Source organism: Lampetra fluviatilis, chromosome 7, assembly GCF_964198595.1.
Source record: "Lampetra fluviatilis chromosome 7, kcLamFluv1.1, whole genome shotgun sequence".
NCBI classification, from domain to species: domain Eukaryota; kingdom Metazoa; phylum Chordata; class Hyperoartia; order Petromyzontiformes; family Petromyzontidae; genus Lampetra; species Lampetra fluviatilis.
Genome location: NC_136281.1, coordinates 658432 through 676796, shown reverse-complemented (window position 1 = coordinate 676796; position 18365 = coordinate 658432). Strand labels below are relative to the sequence as shown.

The following is an 18365-nucleotide window of genomic DNA, read 5'->3' as shown; positions in this document are numbered from 1 at the left end:
TATATTTTTTCATATCGGAATTAAAATAACCGTTTGTGGAGAGCCTATTTCCCCCCCCCCCATCTCCTTTATTGTTGAACTGATTACGTAACACTTAAACGTCGTATTATTTTTAGTATTTAGAGGCCCCAAATAATCTGAGGCCCTAAGCCGTAGCTTACTTAGCTCTTGCCTAAATCTGGCCCTGCATGCGAGGCGTAAGCGGCCGATACGTTAAGTTATGTGCATTCAGTGCGAGAGTGATCAACCCTTCGGAGGCGACCCATGCCAGTGACCCAGCACTTTGAGCGCGCGCATGGTCGCTGATCACGCAACTGTCATCACGCGCCGTGACACTCCCATGCCACTCGGTGCAAGGTGGCCAGGCGATGGCACTGTGGCAAACGGGTCTCGGGCATTGGTGTGCGCATTGTGAAGCGCCATCGCCTCATGTATGTGGGGTTTGCTTTGTGTACTGTACTACGGTTTCCGTCAAAAAGCAAAAACATTGGTGAAGGAATTTACGAAAACATCCCGATGCAGGGTACTGCAGAGAAAGGATCTTGAAAGAAAATGAAGAATTCAAGGATGAGGGACTGTTATTGCTAGAATGACGCATGCTTGGCTTTCACAGCAGGCCAAGACGGTAAGTTATCGTGGCCAATATGATTCATATTAGATGTTGGGTTCGGCCACATGGTTATTTATGTCAAAACTCTTGTCATTACTCCTCAAGAATTTTCAAAATATATATATTTTTTAATAACTACCTTGTGGCCTAACACAAAAAACAACTATGGATAAATAACATTACATTTGTGAAAACAACATTTTTTGTGTTGGTGACGTTAAGATTTAAACTTCAATAACGTCCCAGTCTGCGCATACAGTGGTCTTGCTAATGATGCTGCCAATGTGCTTGTGAGGTGCATGTAAATGGCAGTCAATATCATTATCCGCATTTTTTGCCAATTCCCGTGCGTCATTGCCACAACACACGTGTCAGGCTGCCTCCGTATGAATGAGTGGACCTGAACAAAAATCTCCCCCAGAAATTTTTGTCTAAACCTCTCCACATCACCTCTCACTCACCACTCAATCTCCAGACCCCCCCACCTCAAACACTGAGCGCACATGACACAGAGGGCACTGCGTGTAAATGGAAGTGCCAATCATGCTCTGCTCGACGTTGCAATGCATATCGTTTTACACGAACCGTATTGGGAGGTGAGCGTAGTTAAAGTACTTGAAAAATGCCATTAGTGGTGGATTAGAGGATGTGCTTGATAAACATAGCGAGTAGTTGGAAACAGCTCTTTTCCTCTGCGATAGTGCTTGTCAGGCAGTTTTATCCCAGAAAAGGAAATACAGTCTCCAACAAACACATTCACTCTATTATCATGATTTTAGCTTTCATCAGAGGAGAAAATAAACTACAATGGGTCTCTCGCTACGTCTAGAGCACGGCAATCCCCACAGTGTAACGATCGCACGATTTCACGTGAAAACGTACACAATACTAAACGATTACACGTTAACGCCTCAAAGCCAATTTGTAGAGGTCACCGCTGTGTAATTATGATTTTCTTATATCTATGCATGTGCACTGCACGTTTAGAGGTTTAACACATAGGCTTTCGCAACCAATATTATTCATAATCAACGTTTTTGGGTTTGATCGCGTTATTTATAAATGTGTCGTAACCTTCCACCACCCAACACAGCCAATCGGCAAAAAAAGTGTCACATTGACAAAAGACAAATAGTTCACTGCTTTAGCCCACCGGTGTGTTGAAGCGTGAAACCACAACATTTACAATTTTTTTAGTACGACGTTTCGCTGGTAATTGCATCCAGCATCATCGGGCAATTCGCCAGAATGGTGAGGCTCTGCTCTTGCTCCCGGCCTGGAAGCGTATTATTAAATAATACATATTACAATTCTTTATATGGGAAGCAAACACTAATTAACTGATTACTAACGTAGCATATAATTCCAATAACACACATTACAACTGATTACTAATCTACAACTAACATCGTAACAATTGCCTGATTACTAATCTAGTATATAATTACAATACCCCCCCTCCGCCTCAAATCGTTGCACCTGATGAGTTAAATGATGACGTCACCCTGCTGCTGCTCTATTTAAGACCGGCTATACCAGCCAGGCTGGTATAGCCAACATTGGCTTTTCATTCTCACAACCTCCCACACCCCCCACTTCCCCCTTCACCAATCCACCCTGACCAGCATGGTGAAGTATAGTATAAAACAAAACTATCTCCCTTGATTGCCACGGCCTGGGAAGGCCTTCATCCAGCAGTGAATTGACAAAGGGCTACATCTTGATTGAAAGCTTTCGTGACTGCAAGAATTCATACTCCTGCAGTGACGATCGCAACACAAGCAATCGTCTTCAGGTGATTGCTTGTGTTGCGATCGAAAAGTCGTGATCTATTATTTCTATTGTCGTGACTTGATCGAAAGACCCAAAGAGTATGAGAAAGAGCTGTAAGCTAATTAAACACAGTATAACCTCACCACAAGCTCACCCAAGCTAAAACCCCTGTGAAAATCAACAAAGTGTGATTTTGGACCCCAGCGTTTTTTGTATAAGGGGGCAGTGGTGGCGCAGTAGTTATCGCACCGTGTTATGAATCCAGCGACCTGAGTTCGATTCCTAATCGCGGCTAATATCGATGACAAGTGATATCTCAACCAGTCCTAGGCCCTCCATCCCCCTTCATCAAGCTGTACTTGCCAGCATGGGGAAGTATGGCCAATCAAGCTCCATGACTCACATGGCTGAGGGGGGAAGGGAGGCCTTCATCCATGGTTTAACATGAGGCTGTAAAGCATTCAGGCATTAGAATGGGTTACCCAGTAACGTTTTACAGTACCGGGGATGCAATGGTATGGAGAGGCCATTGTGTGATGAATTGAGCATTGTTTATTTTGATTTACTACAATTCACCGAGGCAGCACATTTTTATCTTGAGCTTCATGGAGTATGACAGCTCTCTCTGGGCAATTTCACGACCGAAAAATTCTAAGCTTCATGCATTTGGGGATTTGTACTTTAGCATATAATAAATGAATTTGCAATATGCATTTCTCTATCGCTGAATCGTGACACCTCCCCATATTTAACATTGTGCTCTATTTATTTGCTTCCTCTAAACATTTTCTTTTCCACAAGCCACACATTCATTGCTCCACTTCCTAGCCGGTACTATTTTTGTTCAAAAACATCACAGCAATTATTTCAATGATATACAGGATAACTTTTCTTTATCCGTCACCTTATTATGCGTAACTCCTATTATCCGCAATTTTTCCCCTGCGGATAAGAGGAATAAATTGGCGGAAAGCTCGATGAATATTAGGATCCGCAATGTCTTTCCCCCATAGCACAACGGACAAGAGGTGTTCTCCAGTGAATCATTCCCCCGTCTTCACTGACATTCTTGTCCACAACAGCACAACCTGCTTTCAAGTCGCCTCCAATCATTAACACCTGACTTGTTGTGTAAAAATAAAATCTAACCCCATCTATACATGTTTTCAACTCTCATCTTTTCAGTCTTCCCGAGGCAGCCGTCGAGGCAGAAATCGAGGCTACATGGAAATCAACACGGCACGACAGCACGTCTACGACGGTAAAATCAGATGACTTCAGCATAAACACCAATCAGTGTGTTGCAACATAACAACTCTGCCAATAAAAAAGCGCATCGCATTTACAGCGCTTGGAATTTATGAATGCAATCTTTTCATTTCGGTCGAATGCGAATGTTCCACACGGAATAGTAACTTGGAGTCTTTTGACATTTTGACATAATAAATCAGGCACTCCTGCATTCACTTTCAACCAGCTTGAAAGTCAATCCATGCACACGGTGCTAAATCAAGCCTGCAAGGTATACTGTAGCTCTGTAATTGTTAAATCCCTTGACAAGTCAGTCATCGGTAACACCATGGTAATGCAAAGGTTGCTTTTACAATAACTGATGTATGACGAGCAATATCGATGGCGCATCTGTGCATATACACACTGTATATCACATAAATCGGACGGGAGGAAGCACGTGTAATACAGGTACCAATGCTTCATCTACGAGATATCTTGTTTTCCATGCATACGATTACGTACTTCGTGTCTCCTTGTGCGCTCGAAATAAAAAGCCTCCGAAACTTCTCTTAACATTTTGTGGGCACTCAACTCTCTCGATTACTCAACCGCTCAATGTCACCACCAATGCTATTGCGGCAGAAATGCTTGGTGCCAATTAAGACTGCCACGGTGGGGATGGGATAAGTGGCCACGAGGGACGCCTACCGGTGACCCGCTTCTTATTAAAAAAACTCACATTTATCAACTTATATTATCTCTCGCTCTCGTCACTTTATATTATCTCTCCAGACAACAGTTAGTGTCGAGAGACGATGCTACAAGTAACGGAGCAGCTGCCAAAATATAGCCGTAAAACACGGATAGGATGGCTCCAGACATTTAATGTCAGACATTGTATTTCCTGCTCCTTGTTTTTTTCGGTGAAGTCACATAGGTATAAAATAAAATAAATCACGACGTTTCGGGCGCAACACAAGCGTCTGTCATCAGGTGAGAAAGCATTTGTTTCTCTGCATTCTCATCTGATGGCGGACGCTTGTGATGACACTTGTGTTGCGCCCAAAACGTCGTGATTTATTTTATTTTCTACCTACGTGACTTTACCGAAAGAACCTAAGAGTATGGATTCTTGCAGTCACGAAACTTCAAATCAAGATTGTATTTCCTGATCTGCCACTCGGGCGATTACGCAATTTTGTTAAATATTTACATGTTAATACAAATGTGGTTAACCATACCTATTCTAATTTAACAAGGTTGATGTTCCATTATTGACAAAAAGCATAACTGCCTAAAAAGGAGTACATTGGAATACACAATCAAAAGCGTTGTTCTAACTTTAGAAACGACTTTAAAATGTTGCGTTTTTCTTATAAATATGTTCTTATCTAGCCTAATGGTGTGTCATCAGTATTTTCAGCAAGCCCGCTATTGCGTTACTTTAAGCGAATTCAAAGTATTTCACTAATCATTATAAATTAACAACCGATCAATCCGCCAGTGAGAAAGCTTCATGCAATAGCTGCAGTGTAATCGATTCTGAGCGAGATACATGGCAGTAGCACAAACGGTGTGTGTGTGTGTGGAGCGGTGGGTCAGTGGGTAGCGTGCACTGCACATGCCGAGTTTGTTACTGGCCACGGCTAGCATCAGTGGAGAACAATATCGAAGGTGATACTGGGTTTCGCTTCACCACCCCAACACGAACCCACAAGGTGAAGTATGGTCAAACAATGTCCATGACCAACACAGTATCGGGGGAGGCTCTGGGTTGTAAAATAGTTTTATACATTTTATTGGTTTTATGTTTCAAGCAAATTACCCACAACATAACTTGATTGTTTACAATACAAGAAGAACATGTGCATGGCTTCTTCACAGTTTAGACAAATGGAAAAACAACGGAAATATCCAGTACGATTCTAAATTCCAAAAAGAGCTGGAATGCATCAACAGTGCGCAGCCTCGTTTTCACACCTTCTCTGGATGTCCTTGTTGGATGTGTGCACGTCAAACTCACAGCTATGCGAGGTGAACGGGTGTGCAGACGATGACATCACTGCCCTCGCATCTTTCTGCTGCTTGCACATTCTGCACATTCGCCTCGCATGCGGGGCTCACTTGGCAACAGCGAGTATGCCCCCCCTCCCCAATGCCTAGGGGTTGAGGCTTCCACCAGGCAGGCTTGATCATACATAAAAACACTTTCATTGCGTTTGGTTGATTTTCAAATGGATGCTCGGCGCGTGCCACAGCAGAACAATTGATCGCCATCGAACGCAAATTGATACAGAATACGGGCAATCATTTTGAGATTCTAGACTTAATTTATTTTGAAAAGAAAGCAATTTTACGGGGTGAAAGCAGCATAGCAGTAAAAATTATGACAGGCAGCAAAGAGATTTAGATTTCTTACCGCACATGCTTTTTTGTTGAATACCAATTACATAAAGCTGGGCATGTTGGTGCACGCTCACCGTGCAACACTTTGGAAGTGTGGTGATGAAATGTGCTGGCATCGTCAAAATTAAAATAAATACATTCACCACGTAAGGCCCACTGAGCTATATAGCTCTTTTTCAGAAGTGACTTGGCCACAAATGATGGCTCAACGAAGTGGCTCATCCTGTGGAAATGTATAACAGCCAAATACTCTAAACGCGTGTTGTTTCTAAAAAAGTTAAGGAAAAAACCGGCGGACCTGGAGAAATATCCACGGCATCACCATGGAAAGAGAGACACCGCGAACTCCAAATATACAGGCATCAGGGTCGGGATCGAACCCACGAACCCACGACCTCCTTGATACCAGGCGAGGTAGTTAACATCTCGCCACCGAGGTGCCTTAATAATACCTGAGACGAGCACGTAATTCATTATTGTCATGCGTGCATCGTGTGCATAGTTGGTTAATTGATTATTTAACTATTTTCAGCTTTAGCTGCTGCAGTATTAAGGCTCGGGTTGTTCACTTCTTGCAGTGTTCCAAGTGAAATAACACACACACATAATACGAGTCAACAAAATGATTTATTCTGAGACATAAATATTACGGGGTTAAGTTATAAAATATCTTATTGGCACCGTTAGGGTTAGATTGAAACTTACAACTAATTATTGTACTTTTAGAATCAATCGGCCTGATGTGTTGTAAAATGTTCCTTTTTATTATTATTTAGGAAACTGTGCCACTGTCACCACTAACACAACATGGAAATTTGCCAATGAAGCTATACATCGGCAAATTCATCATGGCTGCAATTAATACCTTAAGCACTTTATTTGATTAAGAAATTTAAAACATACGTATATTCAGCTTGCTTCTTTAAAGTATTATTTTAACACTGTACATACAAACCGTACCTGTTTTCCCTCATCGCCTATTCTCAATATTCTATAAACTGTATATGAGTGTATATTATGCTATGGGGGGGGGGGGAAATTACACGAAGAAATTTTACATTTCATCGATATCTACTCTTAATTAACATTTATCCATTGTGGCTAAACCTCAAATAAGCTATCGAGGGTGCAGGGGGTACAACTGCACTGTGATCCACAAGCTTGGGGTCCCCTGGCAACAGGCGATGAAATTTAACAGGCGGACCCCTTTCGTTTTTGGCACTAGGACCCATACCAACCAGGCCATGCCACTGGCCCTGAAGATATCCAGGCCTGTGTCAGCTTTCCCTCCGAGTTCTCGCCTCATGTTGCCTCTGCCACCGGTTCCCTAGACGCAATGCAAGGTGTGCATCTCTCCTCACGTCCCACTCCCTGTATACTCCACGTCCCTCGTCGCGTCTCACTCTTCTGATGTCTCTCCTCATGTCCGACGTGTAATGTGTCTTTCTCTCTGCAGGTCTCACTTACCTCGTGTCCCACTCTCCCCATGTTTCACTCACCCTGTGTCTTTCTCTCCTCATCACTCTCTCTCTTTGTCTCTCTCATCCAGTGTAATTTTCCTCCTGTTTCTCTAATCGCTATATATGTGTGTGGGAATGTGTTTGTTTACGTGTGAATGTGAATGTGTGTTCAAGCGCACATTCGTGTGTGCGCATGCTTGTGTACGATAGATTGGATGACCTCCCCAGTGATCTGGTTGGGGGAGGGCAGCAATTCTGTAGGTGTACCTTACATGACATCTTCACAAATGCTTAGATCGCGAGGAAGGGGTTCTGCAGGACTGGAAGGGAGGTTTGGCCCCCTTTTGTAAGAGGGTCAAATCACACTATACTGTAACAACTACTCGGGCATCACTCTCCTGAGCAGGCCGGGACAGTCCCTGTCAAGGATTAACCAGCGTTTTTTTGTCAGGCATGCAAAGAAGTCTGCAGTGCCCTCCAATGTGGGTTCAGGCATGGGGCGTCCTGCACAGGCACCACATTATCCGCCTCTACGCTACAGCAGAGGTACGGAACATTTCGGCAGGACCCACACCAACAATAGGCCAGGGCATTGCGTTGTCCTGTACGCTTATGGGGTACCTGACCCTTAATTCACTATCACAAGGTATATTCGTGATCAGACAGACCCACGTAAAGCTATATGGAAAGGAATCATAGCCATCCCTGTGCACATAAGGGTGTGAAAGGAATGCCCTTTGGCTCCTACACCAATATCCTTTTTGAGCACATAGTTAAAGAACCCTTTCATTGATGTGCTCATGACATTTTCATCTGGTACAGATGCAATGACAGGGGAATTTGATGCGCGGTTACAATAAAGGGGTGACTCCCTACTGCTCAACCGCGTCACGTGCGTTGATGTGATTGATTGTAGCTTATGCAGAGGAGTAAAAAAAATCCTGCTGCCGAACCTGGAGCTTGTCACGAAAAGGGGATCGGGTGGCTAAAACACAAGGTGACACAGTTAACTCACGACAGCTGTGTCTCAGCCGTGACTGGTGTCAAGCAAGCTTAAGATACCTCCATGGCCTCGTGGAGTATCTAGCCTAGCACATGCGCCGTGATGATGTCGCGACCAATCGGTGGCAAATGGTGGTTTGTTATCGTTGGAGGTGATGGGAACGAGCCGATCTGGGCCCAGTCCGGCTGCCTGGATTCAGGCACCAAAGTGTCTCTGGATCTAACACAAGTGTTTATGAGAACACGTTTTCAGCCCGTCTTAACTGGAGGCCGGCTTATAGTGGGTGAGGGAATTGTTACATTTCAGAGGGACAGTACAACATGTGTAGATTTTTTTAAAAGACCGCATCATTCCGCAGAGATTTGCACATTGGTATCATGCCAGAGGAGGTCACGCGCATCTGCTGGGTTTTCAATGAGGAGGAATAACTGGACTGATTAAAATCAAAATGTAGGATTGTAAGTCGGGGAACTCTTTTCCAATGCATCATTGTTAATAGCGACCACTGGCACGGTCTGTTGGTGGTTTACGCATTTTTACAGTTTGTCTCTGATTAAAACTCTATATAATTGGATATAATATTTCATATGAGCTGAAGGTTTAGAATTAAAGTTGCATCCCAAACGATTGTATTTAAAAATGTACGTGAATGATGTATTATACATGTCTATCCTGCTCAGGGAATATACATATTTTCCCGTCCTATTGATTTTCCAAATAACTTTCATTGAAATAAATGGTAAATAGCACTTGGGCAAATAAAACGCCTTGTAATTTGTAGACAATTAAACATTTTCACACAACGAACTCTTTAAAAATGTCCTCCAATGCAGTTGTGTCATCTATAAATGACATCACAGACTTGTTTATAGGCATACGTCTGCAATGGTTTGCGACGCTTTGCAATGCAAACGCTGAGAAAGCATTCTTTGCTCTTCACGCAACTGTGCAGGGTGCAGTGCATTTCACAGTGGGTTTTTCTGCGTCATTGCGCAGGATGTGATCCCTATCTCTCTGTTGTAGCCTATTGCGGTTTAGATGGGATAAGCAAAGTGGATGGCAATAATGGTTTGCCTATTATCAGTTCTTCATGTAAAGGTAATGACATGAAAATAATCAATCGTGTTATTCGTAATTTCCTGCAGATAATAAGAACACGGGTAGGCGTCAGAATTAATGTTGTCAATGTGGAAACACGATTCTCCGGGTTGTACATTAGTGTGTTTGTACACCCAGACGGAATGGGCATTGTTCAATGTCATAGTTAAACATAGTACACTATCAACTTGTTTTTTGAAGATTTGTATTGCAAGGATTGTAAAGTGCACTCTTAAATTAAGTGCCCTGAAATGCGGGGGAAATGGGGAGCGGGATATTTACCATCACTTTTGGTGCATAGCCAATTGTAGATTACAAGTGTAAACACAAATTGATAACAAGAAGCTTTTCTTTTGATACATTTTCTTGAAATAGATAAGAGGGGCACAACATTCAACCTGCTATTACTTTTGTAGTGACATCTGGGATGTCACTGTATGGTGCTGGCCCGGGAGGGTTGCGGCGTGCGATGTTCCTACGTCGCGGACAGCACCGTGTGGGTTGCTGTGTGATGCCGGCTCTAGCACAGCACGGCGTGCGATGCACCGTCATCGCGTACACCCAGTAGGCGGGTGTAGTACCAGCCCTAGCGGGGCTTGGTGAGTGCTGGGATCACGCGAGCACCACGCATAGCGTGTAGTGCAGGTTCCCACAAGGGGGAGCGGGAGAGTGTCAGCCCAGGGACAGGGTTGCCCCGGGCCATGGCACTCTAGTTGACCCCGTAGACACGTGATCCGGAGTGTCCACAGAGAGGACCCCATGTGGGGGGGCGAGGGGGTGATCATGTGTCCGGGGAGAGCTCTCGAGAGGGATCGAGAGGGAGCTAGAACACTGGAGAAGGCAGGCGGGGCCTGGGTGGAGCCAGCCCAAACCCGGGAGGATATAAGGTGGGTCCCTGAGAGGGACCAGGGTCACTTCGTTCTACAAGCTGGAAGCTCCACGTCTACAAGCTGGAAGCTCCACGTCTACAAGCTGGCAGCTCCACGTCTACAAGCTGGAAGCTCCACGTCTATAAGCTGGAAGCTCCACGCCTACAAGCTGGAAGCTCCACGTCTACAAGCTGGAAGCTCCACGTCTACAAGCTGGAAGCTCCACGCCTACAAGCTGGAAGCTCCACATCTACAAGCTGGGAGCTCCACGCCTACAAGCTGGAAGCTCCACGTCTACAAGCTGGAAGCTCCACGTCTAAAAGCTGGAAGCTCCACGTCTACAAGCTGGAAGCTACACGTCTACAAGCTGGAAGCTCCACGTCTACAAGCTGGAAGCTCCACGTCTACAAGCTGGAAGCTCCACGTCTATAAGCTGGAAGCTCCACGCCTACAAGCTGGAAGCTCCACGTCTACAAGCTGGAAGCTCCACGTCTACAAGCTGGAAGCTCCACGCCTACAAGCTGGAAGCTCCACGTCTACAAGCTGGAAGCTCCACGTCTAAAAGCTGGAAGCTCCACGTCTACAAGCTGGAAGCTACACGTCTACAAGCTGGAAGCTCCACGTCTACAAGCTGGAAGCTCCACGTCTACAAGCTGGAAGCTCCACGTCTACAAGCTGGAAGCTCCACGTCTACAAGCTGGAAGCTCCACGTCTACAAGCTGGAAGCTCCACGTCTACAAGCTGGAAGCTCCACGCCTACAAGCTGGAAGCTCCACGCCTACAAGCTGGAAGCTCCACGCCTACAAGCTGGAAGCTCCACGTCTACAAGCTGGAAGCTCCACGTCTACAAGCTGGAAGCTCCACGTCTACAAGCTGGAAGCTCCACGTCTACAAGCTGGAAGCTCCACGTCTACAAGCTGGAAGATCCACGTCTACAAGCTGGAAGCTCTACGTCTACAAGCTGGAAGCTCCACGTCTCCAAGCTGGAAGCTCCACATCTACAAGCTGGAAGATCCACGTCTACAAGCTGGAAGCTCCACGTCTACAAGCTGGAAGCTCCACGTCTACAAGCTGGAAGCTCCACGTCTACAAGCTGGAAGCTCCACGTCTACAAGCTGGAAGCTCCACGTCTCCAAGCTGGAAGCTCCACATCTACAAGCTGGAAGCTCCACGCCTACAAGCTGGAAGCTCCACGTCTACAAGCTGGAAGCTCCACGTCTACAAGCTGGAAGCTCCACATCTACAAGCTGGAAGCTCCACGTCTACAAGCTGGAAGCTCCACGTCTACAAGCTGGAAGCTCCACGTCTACAAGCTGGAAGCTCCACGTCTACAAGCTAGAAGCTCCACGTCCTACAAGGCATCAACACGTGGCCGGGACCCGAGTGAGGGTCTGACCCTTCGTAGCTGTAACTCCTCCGTATTGTGTCGTTAGCTGGGTGGTCACCACCCGAGGCTGTATCTGGTAAAGGGGCAGTTACCCCTTTGTGTATCACGTGTTGATATAATAAATGTGTTGCCTCTAAAGAATAACGTCTGCAACTCAGTTGGACTCACTACACTTTTATACTGCATATACAGTACACAATCCCACATAATTCCTCTTACCATTGAATTGTTGCATGTGAGCCAGTATCGCACACACCCACTATGAATAAGAGTTATACGGCAGATAGTATACAACAGCACAACACCGATTGCCATGAAGGTAAGAAGAAGCCTCTTTTGGCTTCAGGAAGGCGTGGTGCGAGGGAGTGCTGCAGAAACAGCAGAAGTAAAATGGGTGGTCTCTCGCCCGACAAGAATCAATGTACGAGAAAATGCAACAGTATTTAGGAGCAGAGGAATAAATCATCATCTTTACCATCAGGCATGATCAATCCACTGCTGGAGAATGGCCTCCCCAAGCTATCAGTCATGTAGTGTAACAATCCATCTAGCACCTGTACACAAGCCGATTTCATCGCTCCATCTCCGCAGTGTAAGGTCTCGTGGGTGGTGCGTTCCCCTCGTGGGTGGTGCGTTCCCTCCTGTAGCTGCCACTCTGTTGTTCGTCTCAACCAGGGGCCATCATCCCTTGGGGTGATGTGTCCTGCCCAAGCCCAATTACTTTTATATACAGGAGGCATAGCGCAGAGACATAATTACATAATTAACAAAAGGAGGGTAAATGGGGTTGAAACATATCTAGATTGTGGAACGCGCCTCTTACACAAATCGGTTCGTGTGGTTACCTCGTTACTTACATTCAGATCTCCTATAGCACTGCGTGTTGTTTTCACAACGCGAATTGGATATGACGCGATGGTGAATGTCTTAGTTAACACATTTTTTTTATAACGCTAATTGGACATAACGCGACTGAGTGAACAACTACGTCGCACGAGTAGGAATAAGCAGTTGTACGGTTGCCTTGGGGCGGCATCACAAAAGGTGGGATGCTGCTGGATGCTTATAGATGCTGCAAACGTGCCTCCGTGTTTGTTCGGCCGGTATATGAATCTCACGTGCTATCGCAGACTGTGCTTTAATCTATACAGTATGACTGTATTTGTCTCACTTTGTATTCAACTCTGTTGATTTTTTTTACAATGAGTGGCAAGGGTTATGAATCATTCTGGTAGTGGTGCTCGTGGAAGTGAAGTGAAGAAAAGAGAAGCTATTCCTCTTGAACAAAAACTCAATGTGATAAAGTGGTTTGAGCGAAACGAAAGAACATGACATTATGCACCCAACAGGACTTATTGTTAAAAAGCAATCTATGAGTTTATTTATATTTCAAAAATATTTCTTATGGTTGCATTTTTTTTACTTAAAAAGATGTTAGTAGTAACTGTTAAGTGAGTCACTTCACACCCTTCATCGTTTTCTCTCTTCACCGTCCTCCACGGCTCATTTTCATGTTTTTATCTAATCCATGAATTATATTATCAAACTAAAATAGTAATTGTAAAATAACACGTAAAAATTTAGAATAATATAACAAATTATCATGAAAAATGTCAGTAATGTTGCTGTTTTCGAAACCTACTACTTCTTATGCCCCTTAATTCCCATCTACTCAACGGTTATTATAACGCGATTTTTCCATAACGCGGTGTTCTTCAGGAACGCAACTACCGTCTTATAGGAGAACAGACGGTATTTTGTGTGCACATGTTCAATTGTTTACAATCTTTACAGACAATATGCTTAACTACCCATTCCAAGTGGCACTTACGTGGATTCCCCACGTAAAGTGCTAATTATGTTATCACGGCTGAGCGCGATAATAACGGCTGCAGCAGGAAACACTAAAATACAGCACGCAGAGGAGGCCCTGAGTTGCTGCGAAATTATTGGAGTAATCGTGCGCACATCAAGGGTGTCTCTGGCTGAGATTTGTATCCCCCACTCACCGCGCCCCCACGGAGGTCTGCGGAGGAGCAGTAGGGTTGCAGAGCACACCGACGCCGAATACTCAGCATGGTGATTTCTCACCTTTAACTGCCAGCTCCCCAAACAGTACGCACACTGTAATCCTGGCAAGGCATCGACAAATCTGTCAAGTTGGCACAGAATAGAAACAAATGTTGGCATTAAGTGACTGGATATGCTATATATGTTTGGTGTTTCTAATCTGCCTGCCAGTAGAGGTAACACTGGTGCAGTAGTTGGCGCACACCACTATGAACCTAGTGACCTAAGCTCGACTCACGGTCACTTTAACATCAGTGGCGAGTGATACCTGGCCCCACCCCTTCACCAAATCGCAAGCCAACTGACTTGGTGTGGGAGGCCTTCATCCAACAGGGGATTGACAAAGGACTGTAAATTTGTATTGTCATTGGAAGTGCAAACGTCCATAGATTTATGGAGTCAGTAAAAAAATATGATAGAGTTATTTAATTTAACATAAACCAGAGTTATTACTTCAGTGTATTTGAAGCCTTCCCAATTGGCTGAATGAGAAAGTTGTTTGCACGAATGGCTGGAACGAAGTGTCCTGGTTTAGTTTTTTGCGCCAGTCTAATGAGAAGCACTTGATAACATCGTAAGTGTCACTGAATCAGGGCTATTGTGCCATGGATCGAATTTCTTTGAAAATAAATCTGTTAAAATTCGTGATGTAAGTTCATTCATTTCTGATGGCACGTGTTTTTTAAAAGCACTGTTTTATATATATGTTGTGATTCCAGCATACACATATTTGGTTTTTCATTCTGCCTTTGAATTGCACTGTGAGCCTGGTGACCCGAGTGCGATTCCCAGCCACGGGTAAGATTGGTTAGCATGGTCAAGTATGGTCGAGAAATAACCATGACCGTCACGGCATGGGGAAGCCTTCATCCAGCAGTGAACCGACATGTGTACTATTTATTATTGTACAATTTTTTGTCATTGTTATCGGCTGAAAATTGAAAGCGCTAGGAATGTTCTGCTCGTCCATCTGTCCGTAAACCAACTGCTGTCTTTTAATAACGATAAATTCCCTTCATCAACTGCTGTAAAATGCACCACATAGCCTTACCAATGCCAATGTCCAGATATAGAGTTTTTTAGGTCAGGCCTTACATGTAATGAATACCGTTTTAGAGCTATCTTAACAGAAAATGAGAAACAAGAATTAGATGGTTAAATCTAGTCCAATAAGAATTGATTCTTGAATCGAGTTGCAGCCCCTGAATCACAAGAATCCATTGAACCACGAGGGAGATGTTTCATTACACCCATACAATCTATAACATCTACAGTACTTTGTCTATAGAATGTAAGAGTGTTGTGATGCTAAATAATATACAGCAAGCAGTTGGACTCGATATAATCCACAATGGTGTGAAGCTATAATATAGAATGTACAGTGGTGTGGATCTGTAGAAACTACAGTAGTAAAAATCTATATCATATACACTGCTGTGAATCTATTGAATCCACAGTTATGTTAATTATGACTATAACTGATTATGATTATATTTGTTGATGTTCATAGTTTATTATTGACGATGGTGATGTTTTAAGGCTCATGATGTCATTTTTAAAAATTCAATTATATCACGTAGGAAACCACTCACAGAGACTGCCTTAATGGACTGCCTTGTAATGTCGTTATGGTAGTTGTTCCTTTTTGCCAGTTGTCTCACCAGGACCCTCATGGAAGCGACACTCGTACATGCGTGCACTCCTGAATCTGTCTTTTCATTGTCTCCGTGGTGTTGTTATTTATGTTGAACTTCTTTCGCACCGTACGTAGCCAACCGTGCAAACGGTATCCATACACAGGGGATGTCAATAAGTGTGTGTGTTGGCGAAGGTTGTGGGGAGCAGTCGGGTAGCGGTTGGCGCCCTGCGCTATGAACCTGGCGACCCGAGTCCCATTCCTGCTCATGGTCACCACCAGTTACGATTATCTGAACTAGTCCTGCGCCTCCCCGAGGTCGACTCAGTCTCAAGTGAGTACCTGGTGGAGTGTGTAAACATCGCCACTCGAGAAATAAAGGCATCCAGGCGTGGTGCTGGCCACTCACCCCCTCGTGTAGATTGCTCACTAATAGCACTTGCCTCAACAGTCTGTTTTGTTAGCGAAGGTTGGTAACCTTGGCCATAGTGGGACCACGTATGCCATACAGGTGTAATATGAAGATGCACCTGGGGGGTAACTGGGCCATAGTGATGGGCTCTGCCGGCCTCAGCCCGCAGCCAATGGGACGTCGAGCCAGGGGCGTAGCCTGTGGCTGCATGGCAACATATGGAAGGTTCCAGGGGGCGAGGCTGATGATTGGCTGCGTGGTATCACGTGGGCCAGGTGTTATAAGGGGTGGAGAGAGACAGCTCCGGGTCAGTGTGGAGAGGGGCTAAGGAGGAACCACGTCTGTGGCACCGGCACGCCAGCGACCACGTGGCGGGCTGGAGGCTGTCTCCGACACACACCGTCAACCAGCGGTGTGAGGGAGCAGATGCCACGCTAGGGGAACGGAGTAACGGGGAAAAGAGGAACCCAGCGTGTGAGGGAGCTGTGAATGAGGAACGAATAAAGGAAAGACAAAAGACACGGTCTCGTCTGGAGCGGATTTATTACATTGGTGTCAGAAGTGACTTTGAGACCGCTTGGGCCAAGAATAACGATGTCCAGGCACCTCAAGAAGAAGAACCCACCGGATCCGCCGTCGGACGATGACTCCCTCGACCAGAGCTTGCTGCATCAGGGGGCGACGGCCCCGCTGGCGGCGACCGCTCCTGCGTCTGGCGCCGCGCTGCGCGGAGAGGCCGGCACGGATGCGACTCCGGCTGTGGAAGAGGGTTGGCGGCGGGTGGTGGAGCAGATTGAATCTCTCCGCACGGTGCTGCTGAGCCCCGTCACTTTGGTCGCGTCGTCTGCTGCCCCGGGATGGCCTCGGGATGTGGTGCCGAGTGCGGACCACCAGGGCCTCCCTCGGGGGGTTTCGGAGGAGACGGCCGCAATTACGCCCGCCGCGTGGAGTGAGCCCGCCATCTTGGGTGCAGTCGCAGCCGCGCCGCCTGCGGCCGCCATTTCAATGGCGCCGCGTGCCGTGCGAGTGGCGGGAGTGGGCACGCCCAGAGACGACGACGGTGGCCACAGCCATCACCTCCCCAACATTAAGGAATTTGTTACCGGTGGTGACTGGAGCACCTTTACTTGGTGGTTTGAGTCCGCTTTTTGATCGGTGCGGTGGACGGAGGCCGAGGCATTGGACGCTTTGCCCACACTGCTGGACGACTCTGAAGGACGCGTTCGCTGAGATGGTGGAGGTTTACGAGACGCCGTCGGCCGCTCACAAGAAATGTATGCAGCGGCGTCGGGGCCCCGAAGAAACGCCTCTGGCGCATCGCGGTGTGCTGTTGAGGCTCGCGCTGGCCGCCTACCCAGATTCCTCCGCCGACCTCTCGATCCTCTCATCCTTACGAGGATGGTCGAACTGTCGCAAGAAATGGGCATCTCGCTGTCCGTGTGTGGCCATAGGCCGCTGACGTCCCGCTGGGCGGCTCGGTGTTTGGACGCCAAGTTCAACTTGCGCCGTTGGGAGCAGATGGCTGCGTGGACGGGGGACCCGGACAAGGACGGCGAACCGCTGGGATGGGCCCCGTCTCGTGTCGTTCACATTCCGGACGGGTCCAGTGACGACGACTTGGCGGCCGCCGCTCCTCGCTGCTGAGTGCCGCAGCGCCGGCTGGGGTTGCGACGCGACGGTGCCGGGATGCCGCGGGCCGGTGCCGACACGGCCGGCCATCAGGCGGCCGCGACATGTTTCAAGTGTGGCCGCTTGGGCCACTTCGCTCGAGATTGTCGGCACCGTTCCGGTCTTCCGCTGCCTCCGTCGACTCTCCCTCCATCCTCTCCCCTGGAGGCGGATCGCCATCCTGCTCGGGCAAGTCGGCATGCATCAGACACCCGGCATATCCCGACACCTCATGCATCCCTTCACACCACGGGGGGCCTATCTGATGATAATTGTGGACACGTAGATTTGGCACCGCGCACTATTACCCAGTGGAAGAAATTGGCTCGGCGGGTGGTCGCGGCTGCGTCGGGGTCTTCTACAGTGCCGGGCACCATTCAAGGGGTGGACGTTCGTATTTTGGTAGACACCGGAGCGTCAGCCACCATCATTTCCGATGTTATTTTTCACCTGCTGTCCATCCCTGCTGCGTGGGTTCAACCGGCTTTTGACGCATGTATCGCCGCTAATGGAGGTAGCCTGGGTATCATTGGGCGGGTGGAGGTCCATATTGGCATAGGGAACATTGCCGCGTCAGGTTCGGTCCTTATCTCACGGTTATTGGCAGTTCCCTGTCTGTTGGGCACCGATTTTCTTCGTCGGATGCCTGTTAAGATCCTTGTGGATCAGGGCTGTTTAGAAATTCCTGAAGGACGTAAACTGTGGTTCCTACCGTCCCTGTTGGGCCGCCCACCTCCAGA

General features: G+C 46.7%; 1 protein-coding gene across 2 annotated transcripts in view; it reads right to left on the bottom strand.

Moving 5' to 3' along the window:
* Positions 1-18365, bottom strand: part of RAB15 (RAB15, member RAS oncogene family) — a 74481-nt gene that overhangs the window by 34486 nt on the left and 21630 nt on the right. Inside the window, exon 1 of one of the 2 annotated variants that reach the window (XM_078858078.1) lies at positions 5640-5707. The exons of the other annotated variant lie outside the window; for it this stretch is intronic. Within the exon in view, the coding sequence (XP_078714204.1) occupies positions 5640-5676 (37 nt within the window). The 5' untranslated portion in view covers positions 5677-5707. Of the gene's footprint in view, positions 1-5639; positions 5708-18365 lie in introns of those variants that run through there. 2 annotated transcript variants of the gene reach the window in all.